The sequence below is a fragment of the Theropithecus gelada genome, chromosome 1 (genome assembly GCF_003255815.1).
Source record: "Theropithecus gelada isolate Dixy chromosome 1, Tgel_1.0, whole genome shotgun sequence".
NCBI classification, from domain to species: domain Eukaryota; kingdom Metazoa; phylum Chordata; class Mammalia; order Primates; family Cercopithecidae; genus Theropithecus; species Theropithecus gelada.
Window position 1 is genome coordinate 198,508,781 of NC_037668.1, and position 20,476 is coordinate 198,529,256.

At 37.8% G+C, this 20,476-nt stretch overlaps 1 protein-coding gene across 3 annotated transcripts in view; it reads right to left on the reverse strand.

The window, feature by feature from the left end:
• Positions 1-20,476, reverse strand: part of MAEL (maelstrom spermatogenic transposon silencer) — a 47,039-nt gene that overhangs the window by 17,787 nt on the left and 8,776 nt on the right. The window contains exons 2-7 of one of the 3 annotated variants that reach the window (XM_025394672.1): positions 15,352-15,435; positions 15,007-15,099; positions 13,350-13,449; positions 11,971-12,126; positions 10,742-10,783; positions 155-279 (exon numbers count right to left, since the gene is read on the reverse strand). In XM_025394672.1, coding sequence (XP_025250457.1) covers positions 155-279; positions 10,742-10,783; positions 11,971-12,126; positions 13,350-13,449; positions 15,007-15,063 — 480 coding nt within the window. In that variant the 5' untranslated portion in view covers positions 15,064-15,099; positions 15,352-15,435. Of the gene's footprint in view, positions 1-154; positions 280-10,741; positions 10,784-11,970; positions 12,127-13,349; positions 13,450-15,006; positions 15,100-15,351; positions 15,743-20,476 lie in introns of those variants that run through there. The other 2 variants (XM_025394654.1, XM_025394663.1) reach the window with 2 other exon arrangements.

The following is a 20,476-nucleotide window of genomic DNA, read 5'->3' on the forward strand; positions in this document are numbered from 1 at the left end:
ATAGGCACTACACCTAATTACATTCAAAACAATTCAAAATGAATGTGTGTTTAAGACACACAAGACAAAAATACACAGGCAAAAATTCTTTGTTTTATGGATCTTTTGGTATTATAAATTGATATCTTAAAAGTACTTCTTAACCTGAAATTACCTTGCAGTAGATAGGTGGCCAGTTCCCTGGGTTGGGATGAATAAATCTATAAAGGTTTTGTAACACAGTTGCTTGGTTATGCCCACGTTCAAAATTTGAAATAGGAATCTTGTGACTAGAATCACCTGAGGGAAATAAAAAGGAGAAGTTCAAATTTTGAGCAAGACAAATATTATGGGGTAGGTATGGAAGTAGGGGTACAATAAGAGGATAGTGGGTAACACAAAGTTAAGTACCTGTACAAAGGCATTGTGGTAAGGATTTTACATATTTTAACCCACAGTCTTACAGCCATTCTATGATGTGATATGTGTGTGTGTGCGTGTGTGCACGTGTATGAGAAACAACTGAAAAATTAGTAAGTTAATAACTGGTAAACAATTGAGTCATGACTTAAACCCAGGTTTGTTCAGTAACCAGGCCTGTAGTGTTTTACTACTCCCATGCTGCCTTTCATAAATTTTTTACTAATAAGGCTGGAAAACCTAATAGTAATGATTGCTTTATAAAAAAGTTATATGATGACGTCCACTTCACAGGAAAAAAAGACCAAGTAATTTAGACCAACTTTCCCACAGAAAATAAAAAAGTGTGAGGATATTAAGATCACACAGAGCATTAAGGAATTAATGGGTTAAGATTAGAGAATATGCCGGGCGCAAGTGGCTCACGCCTGTAATCCCAGCACTTTGGGAGGCCGAGGCGGGCGGATCACAAGGTCAGGAGATCGAGACCATCCTGGCGAACATGTGAAACCCCATTTCTACTAAAAATACAAAAAATTAGCCGGGCGTGGTGGCGGGCACCTGTAGTCCCAGCTACTTGAGAGGCTGAGGCAGGAGAATGGTGTGAACCTGGGAGGTGGAGGTTGCAGTGAGCCGAGATCACGCCACTGCACTCCAGCCTGGGCGACAGAGCCAGACTTTGTCTCAAAAAAAAAAAGATTAGAGAATACATAAACTCAGAGAGGTGAGATTAGCTTTAGGGAAGTTTTTCCTCTGGATCATTTGCCAGTTCCGGAAGAGGAAGCTGAATGACTGAATAGAGTGCTTTTAACAGCTTCTGGGCCTGGCCTTCTAGGCCCCCAGGTGTGTTAAAAAAGCAAACACAAACCCTTTCCAGAGGAAGTTAACATTATCGTAAGTCTCAAATTACTCTGAAATCATTACTTCCACCAAATACTCCATGAACAATCAGGTACACAATAAAACAAGAATGAGAATGAATATATAGTTGACAGAAAGATACCCACAGGTACTCCAGATTTTGAATGGACAGATTTTACTTAATTATGTCTGAGGAGACCAAATTACAAATTTTAACACAAAACTGTTAAATATATATATACACACAGAGAGAGAGAGAGAGAGATTCAGGAAGTCAGGTGTGGTGGTATGCACCTGCAGCCCCAGCTACTCGGGAAGCTGAGACTGGATCATTTGAGCTAGGAGTTTGAGGCTGCAGTGAGTTATGTTCATAGCACTGCACTCCAGCCTGAGTGAATGAGCAAGAACTCCATTTCCCCTTACTCTCCCCCAAAGAAATGCAGGAGTTGTTCAACTTCTAATGATAGATTAGGGAAAAGCTGAACAAATAAAACACCTTCTTCGAAGACCTGCAGAGACAAAAATGTGGTGAGGAATCATGAATCATGGGCCCAAAATCTCGGAAAGGAAGAAATCTTGGAGAGTTGAATCTGGCAGTTGGGTTTGTTTCTTCCCAGGGCCAGTTACCAATTCTGGAAGAGGACATTTAGAGGCTGAGAAACAGAACAGAGTTTCCAATGAACTCAGAGCTGGTAAGAACTAGATATTTTATTGCAATATTACTTACTTAAAAAATTATAATTAAAATTAAAAAATAGTCCATTGTCTTCTGGCTTCCACTGTTTATGCTGTGAAGTCAACTGTAAATTTTACTAATAATCCTTTGGTGATTACCTGTTCATCCTTCCCCCTTTTCTAGTAAAGGCCAACTACAAATTGACTTTTGTGATGTCTGAAACCCAATTTAAAACCACTTCAATCCCTGAAAATGGATTAAGGTAATCTGAGATGCTACTGACTCCAGCTTTCTGACTGACACAATCATAAATCTTCTTTGGAGAGAAATAACGAGATTTCATATACACTGTTTAGCACTCGAAAATAACTAGACATATGAAGAGATTGTTAGCTTGAATGAACATCACCATAACCAACAGACTATAAAATCAACTCCAAAAAGAAGATCCCTATAAGAGGATTATCTAACATAACCCTTTAAAATAACTAGGCTCATTATGTTTAGGGAAATTAAAGGCAATATTAGTAATTTCTGTAGAGCCATAAAAAAGCATCAAATCCAAAATCTTAAAATCTATTCCCAAGCCCATTTTATAATGGCAAAATAACCTTGATAATAAAATTAGATAAAGTTAATCTCAGTCTTTAACATAAATGGAAAAGTCCTAAAACAAAATAGTAATAAACCAAACTCAGTATATTATATGTAAGATATATAGTGACCACGCTGGGTTTGTTCCTGGAAGACAAGATTGGTTTAACGCTAATAAATTACCACACAAGGCTGGCGCGGTGGCTCACGCCTATAATCTCAGCACTTTGGGAGGCTAAGGTGGGTGGACCACTTGAGATCAGGAGTTTGAGACTGGCCTGGCCAACATGGCAAAACCTTGTCTCTAATAAAATTACAAAAATTAGCTGGGCGTGGTGATGTGCACCTATAATTCCAGCTACTCAGGAGGCTGAGGCACAAGAATCACTTGAGCCTGGGAGGCAGACGCTATAGTGAGCTGAGACCATGCCACTGCACTCTAGGTTGGGTGATGGAGTGAGACTGTCCCAAAAAATAAATAAATGGCCACATGAACAAAAGACAAAAATCATATGACATGCAGAAAAAGCATTCACTAAAATGTGCAACTGCTATCTTCCTAGCCAAATAGGGAATATAAGCATATCTTGGAGATGCTGTAGGTTCAGTTCCAGACTGCCATAATAAAGCGAGTACTGAAATAAAGTGTCATGCTAATATTTTGGTCTCTCAGTGCCTATAAATTATTGTTTACTGCACTCTAAAGTTATGACTATACTGTTATTAAGTGTGCAGTAGCATTGTTTTAAAAATGAACATACCTTAATATGAAAATATTTTATTGCTAAAAATACGATCATCTGAGTCTTCAGTGACTTACAGTCTTTTTGCTGGTTAAAGATCTTTTTTAAAAAATGTTTTTACTTCCATAGGTTTTTGGGGAATAGGTGGTATTTGGTTATATGAGTAAGTTCTTTAGTGGCAATTTGTGAGATTTTGGTGGACCCATCACCCGAATACTATACACTGAACCCAATTTGTAGTCTTTTATCCCTCACCCCCTTCCCACTCTTCTGCCCCAAAGTCACCAAAGTCCCTTGTATCATTCTTATGCCTTTGCATCCTTATAGCTTAGCTCCCATTTATGAGTGAGAACAGATGTTTGGTTTTCCATTCCTGAGTCGCTTCACTTAGAATAGTCTCCAATCCCATCCAGGTTGCTGCGAATGCCATCAACTCATTCCTTTTTATGGCTGAGTACTATTCCATCATATATACACACACATATATATACTACAGTTTCTTTATCCACTTGTTGATTGATGGGCATTTGGGCTGGTTCCACATTTTTGCAATTGCAAATTGTGCTGTTATAAACGTGTGTGTGCAAGTTATCCTTTTCATATGACTTCTTTTCCTCCAGGTAGATATCCAGTAGTGAGACTGTTAGAATTTTCAAATGGTAGTTCCACTTTTAGTTAGTTAAGGAATTTCCACATATTTTTTCCCATAGTGGTTGTACCAGTTTACATTCCCATGCTGGTGGAAGATCCTGTCTTGATGTTACTGGCTGCTGACTATCAGGGTCATGGTTGCTGAGAGCTGCAGCTGCTGTGGCAATTTCTTAAAATAAAACAATCAAGTTTGCCACATTGACTCTTCCTTTCATGAAGAATTTGTAGCATGTGATACTGTTTGATAACATTTTACTCACAGAACTTCTTTTGAAATTTAAGTAAATCCTTTCAAACCCTGCGGCTACTTTACCAAGTTTATGAAATATTCTTAGTCCTTTGTCATTTCACCAGTGTTCACAGCATCTTCACTAGGTTTCATCTCAGGCAACTAGTTTCTTTTCTCATACATCAGAAGCAACTCCTTACCCATTCAAGTTTTATTGTGAAATTGCAGCAATCCAGTCACATTTTCAGGTTCCATTTCTAATTCTAGTTCTCTTCTATTACTTCCTCCACTGAAGTCTTGAACCGCTCAAAGTCATTCATGAGGGCTGGAATCTACTTCTTGCAAACAGCCTTTAGTGTTGATATTTTGACCTCCTCCAGTGAATTATGTATGTTCTTAATGGCATCTAGAATGGTGAATCCTTTTCAGAAGGTTTTCAATTTACTTTGCTTAGATCCATCAGAAGAATCGCCATTTATGGCAGCTATAGCCTTATGAAACATATTTCTTAAACAGTAAGACTTGAAAGTTGAAATTACTCCTTCATCCATGGGCTACAGAATGAATGCTGTGGTAGCAGGCATGAAAACATTAATCTCTTTTTACATCTCCACCAGAGCTCTTGGATGACTAGGTCTAATGTCAATGAGCAGTAAAATTTTGAAAGGAATCTTTTTTTTCTGAGCAGCAGATCTCAACAGTGGTCTTAAAATATTCAGTAAACCATGCTATAAGCAGATGTGCTGTCTTCTAGGTTTTGTTGTTCCATTTATAATAGCACAAGCAGAGTCAATTTAGCATAATTTCCTAAGAGCCCTAGATTTTCAGAATGGTAAATGAGCACTGACTTCAACTTAAAGTCACCAGCTGCATTAGTCACTAACAAGAGAATCAGTCTGTCCTTTGAAGCCAGGCACTGACTTATTCTCTCTAGCTATGAAACTCCCAGATGGTATCTTCTTCCAACAGAAGGTGGTTTCATCTTCACTGAAAATCTGCTATTTGCTGTAGCCACCTTGATCAGTTATCTTAGCTAGATCCTCTGGATGACTTGCCGTAGCATCTACATCAGCACCTGCTCCTTCACTTTGCACTTTTATGTTATAGAGATGGCTCTTTCCTTAAACCTCATGAACCAAACTCTGCAAACTTCAAACTTTTATTCTGCAGCTTTCTCACCTCTCTCAGCCTTCACAGAATTGAAGAGAGTTAAGGCTTTGCTTCAGATTAGGCTTCAGCTTAAGGGAATGTGGTAACTAGAGAATGTGGATCTATTCTGACCACTAAAACTTTCTTCGTATCAGCAATGGGGCTGTTTCACTTTCTTATCATTGGTTGTTCACTGGAGTAGTACATAAATTTCCTTCAAGAACATTCCCTTTGCGTTCACAACTTGGTCATTTGGCACAAGAAGCCTAGTTTTTAGCCTATTGCAGCTTTTGATATGCATTCCTCACTAAGCTGAACCATTTCTAGCTTTTGATTTAAAGTGAGAGACATGCAACCCTTCCTTTCACTTGAACACTGAGAGGCCATTGTAGGATTATTAATTGACCTACTTTCAATATTGTTGTGTCTCAGGGAATAGTGAGGCCCAAGGAAAGGGAGAGAGATGAGGCAATAGCCAGTCAGGGGAGCAGTCAGAACACATACAACATTTATTGATTAAATTTGCCATCTTACATGGGCATGGTTCCTGACATTCCAAAACAACTAAAATAGTAACATCAAAGATCACTGATCACAGATCACCATAAGAGACACGATGATAATGACAAAGTTTGAAATATTGCGAGAATCACCAAAATGTGACACAGAGAAAAGCACATGCTACTGGAAAAATGATGCCAATAGACTTGCTCAACGCAGGGCTGCCACAAACCTCAATGTGTAAAAAAATGCAATATATGCAAAGTGCAATAAAGTGAAATGCAATAAAACAAGGTGTGCATGTAGAAGGAAACATCTTTATCCTGATAAAGAACACACATCAAAAACGGGAGTGGGGAGAGAAAGAAAAAACTACAGGAAATAGCATACTCACTGGCAAAAACACTAGAAACTAGAGGTCCTGGTCAGTATACTAAGACAAAACAAATTTTAAAAATTTTAAATGAAGATATGTAGATTAGAAAGAATAAAGTGATTTCACAGATATGATTAAGTAATTTGCTAAAAACTCAGAGTTTACCAATGGGTGGGACAAAACCAAAATATAAAAGTAAATAATTAGAAAATATAATTTCAAGGGATATCATTTATAACAGCAACAAAAGGCATGATAAACTATAAATTTAACAAATGATATTCAGATTGTTAATGGAGAAAATTATAAAATTTCATTGAAAGACATTACGGACCTAAAAAATAAGAGGGAAGCCCTATGTTTACAAATAAAAAGATTCAATATAATAAAGATACCAGTTTTCTCCAAAATGACTTAATGTAAAACATGAAGAACTGATTCTAAATCGTGTATGGAAGAACAAAGGGTCAAAGCAGCCATGATATTCCAAAAGAACGAGGTTGGGGGCTTGTCTAAATAGATATCATCAAACTACTGTGTTTAAGGATATGATATTGACAGCAAAAAGGTAGAACAGAATAAAGAGAACAAAAGATCCTCCCACACACAAACAGAAACATATGGTACAGGTGGCACAAACTGATTATTCAATAATTGATGCTGTGATAAATGATTATCTACATAGTTAAAACTTGAAGTGAATCTCTCCTTCATACTATACATAAGTCAATTCCAGGTAGAATAATAACCTGAATACAAAAAATAAAACTCTATAATTTTTAGAAGAAAATAGAGACTATTTTCACAACCTTGGGGTAAAAAAGAATTCTTGAATAAGACACGAAACCCCACAAATGATAAAAATATCGACACATTTACCAAATTAAAAATAAAAACAAGCTGGGCACAGTGGAGCATGCCTCAAGTCCCAGCTACTCAGGCGAGTGAGGCAGGAGGATCACTTGAGCCCAGGAGTTCGAGCCTGCAGTGAGCTATGACTGCATCTGTGAATAGCCATCACGCTCCAGCCTGGGCAATAAAGCAAGACCCCATCTCTAAAAAACAAAAAATGTTTAAAAAGTCTGTTCATTAAAAGACACCATAAAGAGAGTGAAAAATACAAGACACAAACTGAAAACAGGTATCTGCATACAATTTTTAAAAAATCCATCAGCAGAGAAGATAAACTTCCACACATCAGTAAGAAAAACAAACAATTCAATAGAAAACGAGTGAAAGATATTGAGTTAAAAAATACAGGAAAGAAAATATATATATCATGCTTGTACAACCCGCGGCACGCAGGCCTCATGCGGCCCAGGACGGCTTGAATGCAACCCAATACAAACTCATAAACTTTCTTAAAACATTACAAGATTTTTTTTGTGATTTTTTGTTTGTTTGTTTAGCTCTACAGTTATTATTAGTGTTAGTGTATTTTATGTGTAGCCCAAGACAATTCTTCTTCCAATGTGGCCCAGGGGGGCGAGGCACGGTGGCTCACGCCTGTAATCCCAAAACTTTGGGAGGCCAAGGCGGGCAGATCACGAGGTCAGGAGTTCAAGACCAGCCTGGCCAACATGGTGAAACCCCACCTCTACTAAAGATACAAAAAATTAGTTGGGTGTGGTGGTGCACACCGGTAATCCCAGTTACTCAGGAGGCTAAGGCAGGAGAATCACTTGAACCTGGGAGGCGGAAGTTGCAGTGAGCTGAGATCGCGCCACTGCACTCCAGCCTGGGAGAGGGAGCAAGACTCCGTCTCAAAAAAAAAAAAAAAAAAGTGGCCCAGGGAAGCCCAAAGATTGGGCACCCTGATACATACAATATGTTAATTACAGAAAAGTTGAAACAAGTAAAATTAAATACATCATTTAAACAAATATGTACATGTAGTAGAACTATTCAGAAAAGAAATAACACAAAATTCAAACACAAAATTCAGAATTGTAGTTTTCTCATAAAGAGGGAAGGGGATGCTATCAGGGAGAGACACAGGGACTTTCAATGGCACTGGAAATGTGCTAGTTTTTTCAGTTGACTTGTGGGTGGCTTTGTTTTTTATTAATGTTCTTTATACCTTAAATAAATGTTATAATCTGTTCTGTGTGTAGAAGCTTCCTTTGAAAAGCAGATGGACCTTTTGTATAGGCAGCTGAAAGCAATTTGCAAAATGTTGATGTTTTAAAGCAGAATTTCTCTCAAGAAAATCATTAACCAGTAAAATGGAGAGAAGCAGAGCTCATCTGGTTAAACTGGAGAAGGAGAAGAACCAGGACCACCTATCCTCACACTCATAGTTCATAAAAGATAAGACAACACAGGAGTATCTGAGAGATCAATATGCATGTTCCTTAAATACCACTCAAATTCTTCACATCCACATGTAAATTCATTCCAGTGCGTTACTATACAAAACATGGTCTCCTCCAAATCAGCTCAATTACATTAGCATAGGCATTTTTAGTTATTATGGTGACAGGTGTCACTCTAATAGTCATTTATCTTATTTAATTGGTATATTTCCCAGGATTATCAAATTGGCAACTTAAGACATGCTCAAATTGGTAAGCTCTAAACATTTTAAAGTTTCCTTGAATGAGAAACATTGTACTGTTTCGACTATGTTGAATAATAAATTAAGAAAACATTTCTAGAATCTTTAATAGATTTTTTTAAAGAACCACGCTTTCTGTTAATCTGATTAATTTGAAACGGTTGTAAAACTAGGTTGTCAAAAATAGATTTTTACGGATTTCACAGAATCAAAATAGTAAAGAAACAGTAAGTCAGTGACAGTCTCAGAAATGAATGTCTGGCACATAGTAGGGATTCCAATGCATTTAATTAAAGATGAATAAACCTGAAACGGAGTTTAAGCAAAAACGTGAAAATTAATTCATCGGCTAAGTTTCCATTTATTTATTTATTTATTTTTTTTTTTTACTGCCATCTAGTTCAATAACCTCAGATGATGTAACAGTTGGGAATATTGGCTATGTTCACACTTCAGAGCAAGTACAGAATTTTTCTTCCATATTGTAATTATTTTCCAGTCAAAGCTATATAAGAAGGAACTATTGCCAGGCACAGTGGCTCACGCCTGTAATCCCAGCACTTTGAGAGCCCGAGGCGGGCGGATCACCTGAGGTCAGGAGTTCAAGACCAGCCTGACCAACATGTAGAAACCCCGTGTCTACTAAAAATACAAAACTAGCCAGGTGTGGTGGTGCGTGTCTGTAATCCCAGCTACTCGGGAGGCTGAGGCAGGAGAATCGCTTGAACCCAGGAGGCAGAGGTTGCAGCAAGCCGAGATTGTGCCATTACACTCCAGCCTGGGCAACAAGAGCGAAGCTCTGTCTCAAAAGAAAAAAAAAAAAAAAAAAGGAACTACTAAAACAATCCTCCCTTACATTTTTTATTCCATAGCCTACAGCCCTGATTCCAGTCAAACAAATAATGAATTAGTACATATTAGGAATTCAAAATATACAACCAAATGTAAGTCCAAAATATGTTCATTTATAAACAACAGAGTTATAAGTATTATAATATGGCTGCTTGTTGTGGCAGATTTGAAGAACTTATTTTTAATTTCAAACACTTCTACAGGCTAGCTGTCCATATTTCTGAGTTAAAAAAAAAAATTGCCGGCTGGGCGCAGCGGCTCAGTGCCTGTAATCCCAGCACTTTTGGGAGGCTGATGTGGGCAGATCACAAGGTCAGGAGATTGAGACCATCCTGGCCAACATCGTGAAACGCCGTCTCTGCTAAAAACACAAAAATAAGCTGGGCACAGTGGCGTGCGCCTGTAGTCCCAGCCACTCAGGAGGCTGAGACAGGAGAACTGCTTGAACCCAGGAGGCAGAGGTTGCAGTGAGCTGAGATCGCGCCACTCCACTCCAGCCTGGTGACAGAGCAAGGCTCCATCTCAAAAAAAAAAAAAAAAAAAAAAAAATTACCTTACAGACAGGAATTATTAAATGGTTCCTATACACTGACGCTTTTAATATACATTTAAAAATAAACCTATTCTGATTTTCATTCTATTTAAGCAGAAAACCGCTTAAAACCTAATTCCTAGAAAAAGGGTTTAAGTTCAAGGGCTTAGGTATACAGTCATGCCCTTTGGTTGCAAAATACTTAGAAAACTGTTTTACTCATCTAATAAATTCAGAACTCTTCTTGAAGTATTAACTTTTAAAACACATTTGAAATGGACGTCCCTGAAAATGGTCCTAAATCTAGATAATCTGAGACCTCTTAAAAGGGATTCCTAAGTACCCGGCCACTAAGAACAGCTGACCTTGAGGTCAAAGGATATACACAGAAAAAAATAAAACAACAATTCCCTGAAAAGAAAAGGTACAGTATACTATCAGTCTATAAAAAATTTAAAGATCACAGACACTGACTATCACATCTATGCAGATTCTCTAACAATAACCTAAAGTTATTTTCCTCTCATTTTATATTTTGTGTGTTAAAGGAATAAGTCTAACCAGGTATGAATACATTCAAGTCACAAATCATACCCCCCCATTCCTTTATACTATACTTACTTGCAGCCTGACAATGAAATCGAAATCCTCGTGGAATTTCACCTATAATACAAAATATCTTGTTGAGAAGCAGAAATTTGAAAGTTCTCTAGTAGTGCTACAGTTAATACTCTACAGGATGACCAAGTTATAACACAGAAAGGTAATTTTTATTACATGAAAATACAAAAGATTAAACTTTTATAGGGTTTATTTTCAACCAAAGGTATGAAAACTGTTGAAGAATTTGGTATATTGTCTAAGTTACTTTTAAAAGTAAGTTACTCCTTACACAGAAAGAAATGCTAGATAAAGCAAGCATGTGACAAGAGAGTCTTAGCTCCACGTTCATGAATGGGCCTCCGGGGGTCATAAGGGCATTGATATGGCAAGGTGTATATGCGTTTCTCAGAGGAAAAACAGTCCCCAAATTCGATCTTTTTAATATTTACAACCCATGTGGGGAAAAGCAGCTCTTTGACTTGTCCTAAGTAGCAACACTCACAAGTGTGAGTAAGATGATTAGTTTTTCTGTCATCTAAAAATGAGGAGGAGAAAGTACTGGGATGTCCTAATTAATTTTAAAGTAATTGATAATTGACAAAACTAAAAATGAAGTCATGTCCCCAGTCTCTTCTCCCTATACATTTTTCCTACTTACCTTCAGGGGTATCAAATCCTATGTCTTCATACCTATCTTGCTTTTTAATGGGATGGAACAGTAGGAAGAAGAGATGCTGATAATATCTGAGAGCCGATTAAGTATAGGCTATTTCCATATTTCTTATCTATTCCTTAGAACAACCCTCCAATAGGTATTATCCCCACGTTACGGATGAGCTAATAGATTCAGAGAGGTTAAATAATTTCTTCAAGGCTACAAAGCAATAGCAGCTTAAAAAGCTAGTCACCACTGCTGTGAAGGATGAGGTAGAGAAAGAAAAGATCATGGCATACACAGCTTTTAGAAAATCCCAAGATGTAAGGCCATAGGTAAGTGAATAGCAGGCTATGAATTGTTCAGATAGTCTATCCATCTGATTTTAATGGTAACTTGAGGTTAAAAGCCTAAACCAAAAAACCCTGTGTCAACACCTAATTCCTAACAGTTTTTCAGTAAGTATTATGAAGTCTTGCTACATTAAGAACACAGCTGTACATGACTTTGTAAGAAAAAGTACTATTGTCAAATAAAGTCAAGATTTAAAAAAAAAACAAACATACACTTTTAAGATCTAGCATCTACTTACCAGGATTTATAAAACTGTGGAAATCTGCCATAATACCTTCTTGGAGAGAATACTTAACACAGCCAATTTCACAAGGGAGGAAGCGCTGTTCACAATGAGGAGGTAGCTCGCCATGGCTAAAAATGTTCAAAAAATAAAAAATGCCTCCAAGGAGAGCTAAAAAAAAAATTGTAAGATAAAATGAATAAATGAATGTCTCAAATTTACCTCTTCCACAAAAGCCTCTTTAGTTGAAGGAAACAAAAATGTTTTAGAACAATTTTCTTTCTGTTCCTATATTCCTAAATGAGCTGGAAAAGAGAAAACTAATCAGCTGTACCGAATAAAGAAATCAAAATTTTTATAATTACACTTATCAAGGATTAAAGTAACCACTCTTCGCATGAAGCAACAAAATTATTCCAACTTGCAGCCAGCTCTACATAATTCGGCCATAGATAAGCCCTGAATCTCAGGAATGACATAGAGCAGTGACCCATATTCAACAAATGTAAAGGTTGGGGAAACGAAGCTGAGCAGAATCAATGTAGAAAGATTGTAATATAAAAACTATGAACAATTTAGTTCATTCTTTTTTCACTTTTTACCAATATATATATAAGACCACCTATAAATCCTCTAAAGGAATAAAGGAATGTGAGAATGTGTGAAGTGTTATTTACCAAGACTGGTCACATTTAAGACTGTTAAAAGTTTATCAGTGTTCAACAAAGACAGAACACAACAAAACCAGACAGAAGGAATAGCAACGACCCTTATTAACTATGTTCTCTTCTTGGCAAGTTCCATAATTCATTTGTATCTTTATAACTCCCCTCCACCACCCAGGATTTTTAAATATTTTATTTTTAATTGACAAATAATACTTGTATACATATTTATGAGGTACAATGTTGTTTTGATACATGTATACACCGTGGAATGATTAAATCAAGTCATTAACATATCTATCATCTCACTTTTTGTGGTGTGAATATGTAAAACCTACTCTTACCATTTTTGAAACATACATTACATTAACTGTAGTCATCACACTGTAGAATAGATCTGAAAACCTTATCCCACCTGTTTACTTTTGTTTTTAAGTGTATTTAAGTGTCCAATTATAAACAAGTCTAAAAAATACCTATGTTTATCAACATATGGAGTGGTAGAAACAGAGACCAGATTTTTGTTTAAAAAAAAAACCAAACCACTCTCTCCTGTTTTATTTCAACAAATTACCTAATCTTTTATAATGTCAGTACCACAATATTTAACACTTGTAGTTAATTATTTTGAAATGGAGGATCAAAATGAACAGAAAACATTTTTACTGACAAATATACTGTTTTGGGCACTCAAATTTATCTAAGCAAAATATTTCAGGATTACTCTACCTTGATCACCTTTTAAAGACAAAGTTGACATATCTGGAGGTGAAACATTCTGCTTTGGTACAAGCATGCCTGGCTTCCTCAGTGGTGTGAAAACAGGTTTCTAAAGAGGAAGAGAATGATTGGCCACATAAACTCTTGCTGGGCACTTTAGACCATATATTAAAATTTAGCCAAATAACTTCAAAACAGCCTAGAGATTACCAAGGTCAATGTATCCAATGAATAAATAGATCTGTCAATAATACCAACACCCAAAGGCAGAATAACAAATCTATAAATATTCTGAATCAGAAAAGGAGTGGTAAATAATAACCAATAACCAATGCCACTACTACTGAAAGCCATTTTGCCCACTACTGATTATCCAAGGTAATCATCCTGAGCCAGGCCAGTGGCCAAAAGCATACTATGCCCCAAAGTACTCTAATGTTGCTTGTTTTTCACTTAAAGTCAAAACCAGATTATGTTGTCTCCAAGTCTCACATGAGGTACACATACACCATAGCTTAAGTTTTGAGGAGAGATATCTTGTAAGAATAAGGCTTGCAAGTGTAAGTACAAACTCAACTGAGTTTCTACTCATAAATCCACAAAATAAAACTATCTCTTGAATTTCAATCCAATGTTGACAGTTTAAGAATGGAATTTTACTATGGAAGAATGGAAAAAACAAAGGGTGGGGTAACACCAATAATTACCTTGCACTTTCCTGACACAAATCAACAAGAAAACAAATTTTATTTAGTACTTTAACATTCTACTACACAGAAATTTACCCAAATAAACTTCATTCAACTTTTTTTGTTTTAGACAGAGTTTTGCTCTTTCGCACAGGCTGGAGTGCAGGGGCGCAATTTCGACTCACTACAACCTCCACCTCCCAGGTTCAAGCGATTCTCCCACCTCAGCCTCCTGAGTAGCTGCGACTACAGACGTCTGCCACCACGCCCAGCTTTCTTTATTTTTTATTTCTAGTAGAGTTGGGGTTTCCCCATGTTGGGCAGGTTGGTCTCAAATTCCTGACCTCAAGTGATCCGCCCTCCTCCGCTTCCCAAAGTGCTGGGATTACAGGCGTGAGCCACCGTGCCCAGCCTATTCAACTCTTGTAAGACATACACACATACACCAACTAATCCAAGTCTTGTTATTCCAATATTTTAAACACAGCAGCTGGCTTTGTTTCAGGTGTCATTTTAAAAGAATGGTATTTTTTGCTAAACAAAAAAAAGACAGAATGGTCTAAACTACTTTTAAGCCCCCACTGCCTCCGCCACCCCCACTAAGGCTCATTAATCACAGAAGAATTGAAAGGGACACCTTGATGTCATCCAGTACAACCCCTAGATGTTACACTCCCATTACTGATCAAAGTGTATTGTCCGCAGGTTATCAAAGTGTATTGTCCGCAGGTTTCCTAACAGGAATTCCCCAGGTCTTTCACCACCAAATTACACCAATGTGTGCATGCCCTAGTTGTGGAGACTGCTGGTTTCTTTTAACAGGCATGCTGACACCAGGAGAAAAGAAGAACGTCGTCTTCGCACTAACCGAACCCCCAAAGGAGTCTACCCTTGACATTCACTCATTCACTCATCCAGCCTTTACTGAATACGTCTATGTGCCAGGCAGATGGCGGCTCTTCCCTTGTTAACTTTACCTGCTTCTCTGAAGGCCCAGAGTCCTTTCCCTGAGCGGCCCTCCACTCTCGAGCCATTTCTGCGTATTTCTCCTTTTCTTCCTCCCTCAGAAGCTTTTGGAGATTAAAGGGACAAAGAAGAGAAACAGCCATGAGTATCGAGTGCTCTAGGGCCCGCAGGCAGATGCCGGGGCATTACAGGGAGGTGGTTCTGGTGTCGGTTTGCCCAGGGCCACAAACCGGGACCTTCCTCTTCCTCTGGCAGGGCCAAGCCGCCCGACCTCCTCGAGGCCTTCTGCCCTCCCGCCTCACCCTCCGGCTTGCCCAACTGCCCTGACCAGCCCCCTCACTCCGCTCCAGCCTTACCGCCCAGTCTGCGGAGCAGTAGGGGATGGCATCAGCAACGCGAGCCACAGGCAGGCCTCGTCGCCGTAGTTCGGGGATCTTCTCCTGCACGAAGAAATAGTAAGCATTCCGGCTGGCCTTGCGGTTCGGCATGGCAGCGCGGTCTGGCTTCCCGGCCTCAGACAGCTCAAAGCACCGGCGCCCTCGCCGGGCTCCCGCCCTAAGTAACCGAGGTAGGCGTCTGCGCACGCAGCCCGCAATTCTCGGCCAATCAGGACGGGGCGCGCAGTCGCATTGCCCCTCTGGGGGGACAAACAGCCTGAGACTGGAAGATTCTGGCTCGTGCCGCCTTGGAGGTGAGGTGGGGGGAGAGCGCGGTCGCAGGTGGCAAGTGCTCTGATTGGCTGGGTGCGAGGCAGGCGGAGGCATTGTCACGTGGGAGGCCTGAAGCAATTGCTGTACATTATTGCGTAATATGCGACAAAGTAGGTAGAGAAAAAGAGGAGCTGAGGGTGTTTCCGTGTTTTACAGGTACAAAGGGCCAGCTAGCTTTGTGCCAAGCACTGTGAAAAGTGTTGAGGGGGGCAGCATGAGGAACAGGACAAATAAGGTCTTCCTTGCTCTCAAGTTTACAATCGAATGAGGGGAGAGGATAACAAAAACCAGTGAACCAACAAAACCGAATTTTTAAAAAGTACATTTAAAAATAAGAGTTAGAAGGAAACACGGAGGAAGAGGTTGAGATTTAAAATATCCTTAAAGTTTTATAAATTTCCTCATAAAACTGTTTCTTTTTGTCAGTTTTATTCCCAAGTAACAATATTTTGAGATTTTGTGAAAAATTTCTTTTAAAAAATTATATTTCTTATTGGTTACTGCTGATGTCTAGAGAAGGTATTGATTTTAGTGTTAGTCCTGTGTATTTAGTCACACTACTGATCTCTTATATTAGTTTAAATCGTGCTAATTGGTTCTCTTGGTTTTCTAATTCTGTTTCCCAGAGAAAATTCCTTTCTCGGGTCAGCTTTCTAAGTGTGTGTATATATGGGGTATGTATATGTTTTAAAATGAAGAATGGCAGTTGAAAATTTGCTAAATTTCTGTATCTTTTCAGGTAATCACACGGTTTTATCTCTTAATTTTTTTTTTTTTTTTTTTTTGTAGACAGGGCCTCAGCCTGTCACCCAGGCTGGTGTGCAGTGGCATGATCTCAGCTCACTGCTGCCTAGACCTCCCGGGCTCAAACAGGACCTCCCATCTCAGCCTCCCGAGTAGTTGGGGCTACAGGTGCACACCACCAGGCCCTGGTGATTTTTCTGTTTTTTGTGGAGATGAGGTCTCCCTATGTTGCCCAGACTGGTCTTAAACTTCCGGGCTTAAGCGATCTGCCTGCCTAGGCCTCCCAGAGTGCTGGGATCACAGGCGTAAACCACTGAACCCGGCCTAATTTGTTAACATAAAGAATATTGCTAGATTTTTCTAATGTGGATGCATCCTACCATTCCTAGTATAAACTATTGTTGATCATGAGGCTTTGCTTATTTTTTAAAAAACATAATACAGAATTTTGGCTTCCTTGATTATAGTAATATTGAACTGTATAGATTTTGTGGTATTTTCTTTACCAAATATTGTTATCAGGGTTGTGTTCAGATTGAATAAGAGATGGGAATTATCTATTCCTTGACAGGTTGGTAGAGCATATTAGTAAAACTGTCTGGTCTTTCATATCTTTGGAGGGTGAGTCAACCTTTACCATTTCAATATCTTTTGTATGGTTATTAGTCTTCTCAGTTTTCTTAGTTTTCTTCACCTAATTTTTGTAATTATATTTTCCTAGAAAAAGTGTCTATCTCATTTAGATTTTTCTAGTGTATTGGTATAAAATATAGCAAGGATATGAAGCAGCTGGAACTTTCATACGTTATTGTTGGGACAACTACTTGACAGTTTCTTATACTTATCATAGGACCCAGCAATTCCATTCTTCTAGGAAAATGAAAATACATATGCACAAAGCCTTGTAGATGAATTTTGACAGTAGCACTATTCATAAGAGCTCCAAGCTGGACAACCCAAATGTTCATCAACAGGTGAACTGATAAACTGTGGCACATTCATATAGTAGACTACTACTCAAGAATGACAAGGAATGAACTACTGATATTCGACATGGATGAATCTTAAATTTTGTTGAGTGAAAAAAGGCATACATAAAAGTATACAGAGGATGTGATTCAATATATACAAAACTTGAGAAAAGGTAAAACTGTAGTTATAAAAATCAGATCAGCAGTTACCTGGAGCCAGGAGGTGGGGAGAGGAGATTGAGAACTGACACAGGGAACCTTCTGGGTTGTCAGAAATGTTCTCTACCTTAATTGTGGTGTTGGTGGCTATTAGTAGTATCTATTTGTCAAAATTCATCAAACTACGGACTTAAAATATGTGTATTTCATTTTAAAGTCAGTAAAGTTGACTTTAAAAAACATTGGCATAAAAACAAATGTAACAGATGATTGTAATTTTAAACACACACACACACACACACACACACACACACACACACACACACACGTCCCCTTCCTTTTCATTCCTAATATTATTTATGCCTTTTGGGTTTTTTCCCTTAGTACTTACCAAATTTTGTTTATTTTGTTGATCTTTTAAAAAACACTTTTGGTTTTATTGATCCACTTTACAGTTTTTCTTTCCCTTTTCACACATTTCTGCCTTAAGTTTATTAATTCCTTCTTTCTACTTCAGGCTGTTTTATGTTTCTTTTTTTAGTTTCTTGAATAAAAAGCTTTGTTCAATTCATTTTCTTGCCTGTTTATTATATTTCTAATTTTTCCCTTCTCTGCATTAGCTGGATTGATAAGTATTTTTTTGCTGTACTTTCTCTTCCACTGGTTTTAAAGTTATACATTCTATCTTTCTTCATTCTGTTGTTACCCATAAATTTTAGTGCACTTGTTTTAAAACTTATATTTTTATCACAACTTTTACAGCTAATAGGTATTCACATTCCCTCTTCCCAAATAGACAAAAAGTTTAGAAAATTATTACTTCTTCCCACTCCATGCACCACCATCCCAATTCTGTCTCCCACCTTCGTATCATCTGGAATTTTAATTTCACGTTGCTTTTTTTTTATAACAACATTTAGATATGATTGAAGTATAATAAACACAATATATCTAAAGTGTACAATTTATTGAGTTTAAACTTATGTGTACACCTGTGAAACTATCACTGCCATCAAGATAATGAACATATCTATCCCCTAAAGTTTCCTCACTACTCCTTTACGCTGCTTGAAGTTGCCCACAGTTTACTCATGTTCTGTTCATTTTTTTCCTTCAGTCTTTTTTCTGTTTCATTTTGCAGTGTCCACTGGTGTCTTTGTGTTTACTAATACTTTCTTCTGTAATATCTAATCTGCATTAATCCCATCCCGTGTATTTTTCATATCAGATTATTTATTTTCATCTCTAGAAGTTGATTGGGTCTTTTTAAAAATCTAAAAACCTTTAAGCATATCTCTACTTAGTCTATCCTTCATGTTACGTTGTTTAACATGGAATACAGTTGCAACATGTAATATAATTATAATAACCATTAATTCTCGTCTGCTCATTGTATTATCTGTTTCATTTCTGGGTCTGTTTCTACTGATTCATTTTTCTTCTTATGGGTTATGTTGTCCTGCTTCTTTTGTATGCTTGGTAATATTTGATTGGATGCTGGTCATTGTAAATTTTACCCTGTTTAATGCTGCATATTTCTATATTCTTATAAACATTATTGGGCTTTGTTGTGGGACACAGTTCTGTTACTTGGAAACAGTTTGAGGCTGTTTTTCACTCTTTTTAGGCTTGCTTTTCTGCTTTGTTATTTGAGATTAGAGCAATCTTTAAGGCTAATTTTCTCCTCTACTGATATAACATCTTTCTGAGTACTGTACTTGATATTCTATAAAATTTGGAGCGAAATTCCACTTTGGCTGATGGGAATACAAACTATTTCTAGTCCTCTGTGAATTCCAAGGATGGTTACTTGTAATCCTTTCAGGTTGTTCTTTCTTTGGCTTTGTGTAGTTTCTTCCCACACATGCACTGATCAGTATTCAGCTCAGGCTTCAAGTGAGATCCTTACCACATCTCCAGAGCCTTTTTTTTTTTTTTTTGGTCATTTTGCTGTTCCCTTGTTTCTGGTAGTCTGCCCGGCAAACTCTGCCCACTATGGCGCACCTGGATACCCAACTCCATCTCCTCAACTCAAGGAGACTCCACTGGGCTCTGCCTAGATAACCCATTTTGATACTGCATTCCGATACTCTCTCCAGGCAGCTACCTGTGACAATCACAGAGCTCACCTTGTTTGTTGCTGTTCTTTCAGGGGTTACTCATCACTACTCCCCAATGTCTAGTGTCTGGAAACATTGTTTCATATATTTTGAACAGTTTTTTTATTAGGTTGGTGCAAAAGTAATTGCAGTTTTGTTTCAAGCTACTGGATACATTCATTTCTTGTTACTCCACCTTGGGCAAGATGGCTTTTTCATATTTTAACATTTTTTAAACCATATTTAGGTTTAACTACCCAATTTTTAGATGGGTGATCAGGGCAAACCTCTATGAGGCGCAGGTGACTTTTATGAGAAAGGATGGAAGGAATAGAGCTAGTCATGTGAAGAATTGAAAGAAGACAGTTCTAGACAGAGGGAACAGTATGTGTAAAAGCTTCAGGTGATAAAGAATTGGGTGTGTCTTCAGAACAGATGGAAGACTAGTTAGTGTTGCTGTACTGTATCTAGTTAGGTGAAGAATGGTGCCTGCTGAGGTTGGAGTGATCAACAGGGATCTGGGCTTGACCATGACCATCGTAAGGGGTTCAAATATTGCTCTAAGTACAATTGGTGTTCATTTAGGGGGGCTATTTTATATTTATTTATTTATTTTTAATTGACAGATACAAATAGTATATATTGTGTACAATATATTTTGAAATATGTATATGTTGTGGAATGGCTAAATTGAATGAATTAACGTATGCAATACTTCACATACTTATACTTTTTTGTGGTGAGAACACTTGAGATCTACTCTATCTAAGAGTTTTTAAAAAACATGTCATGTTTTCT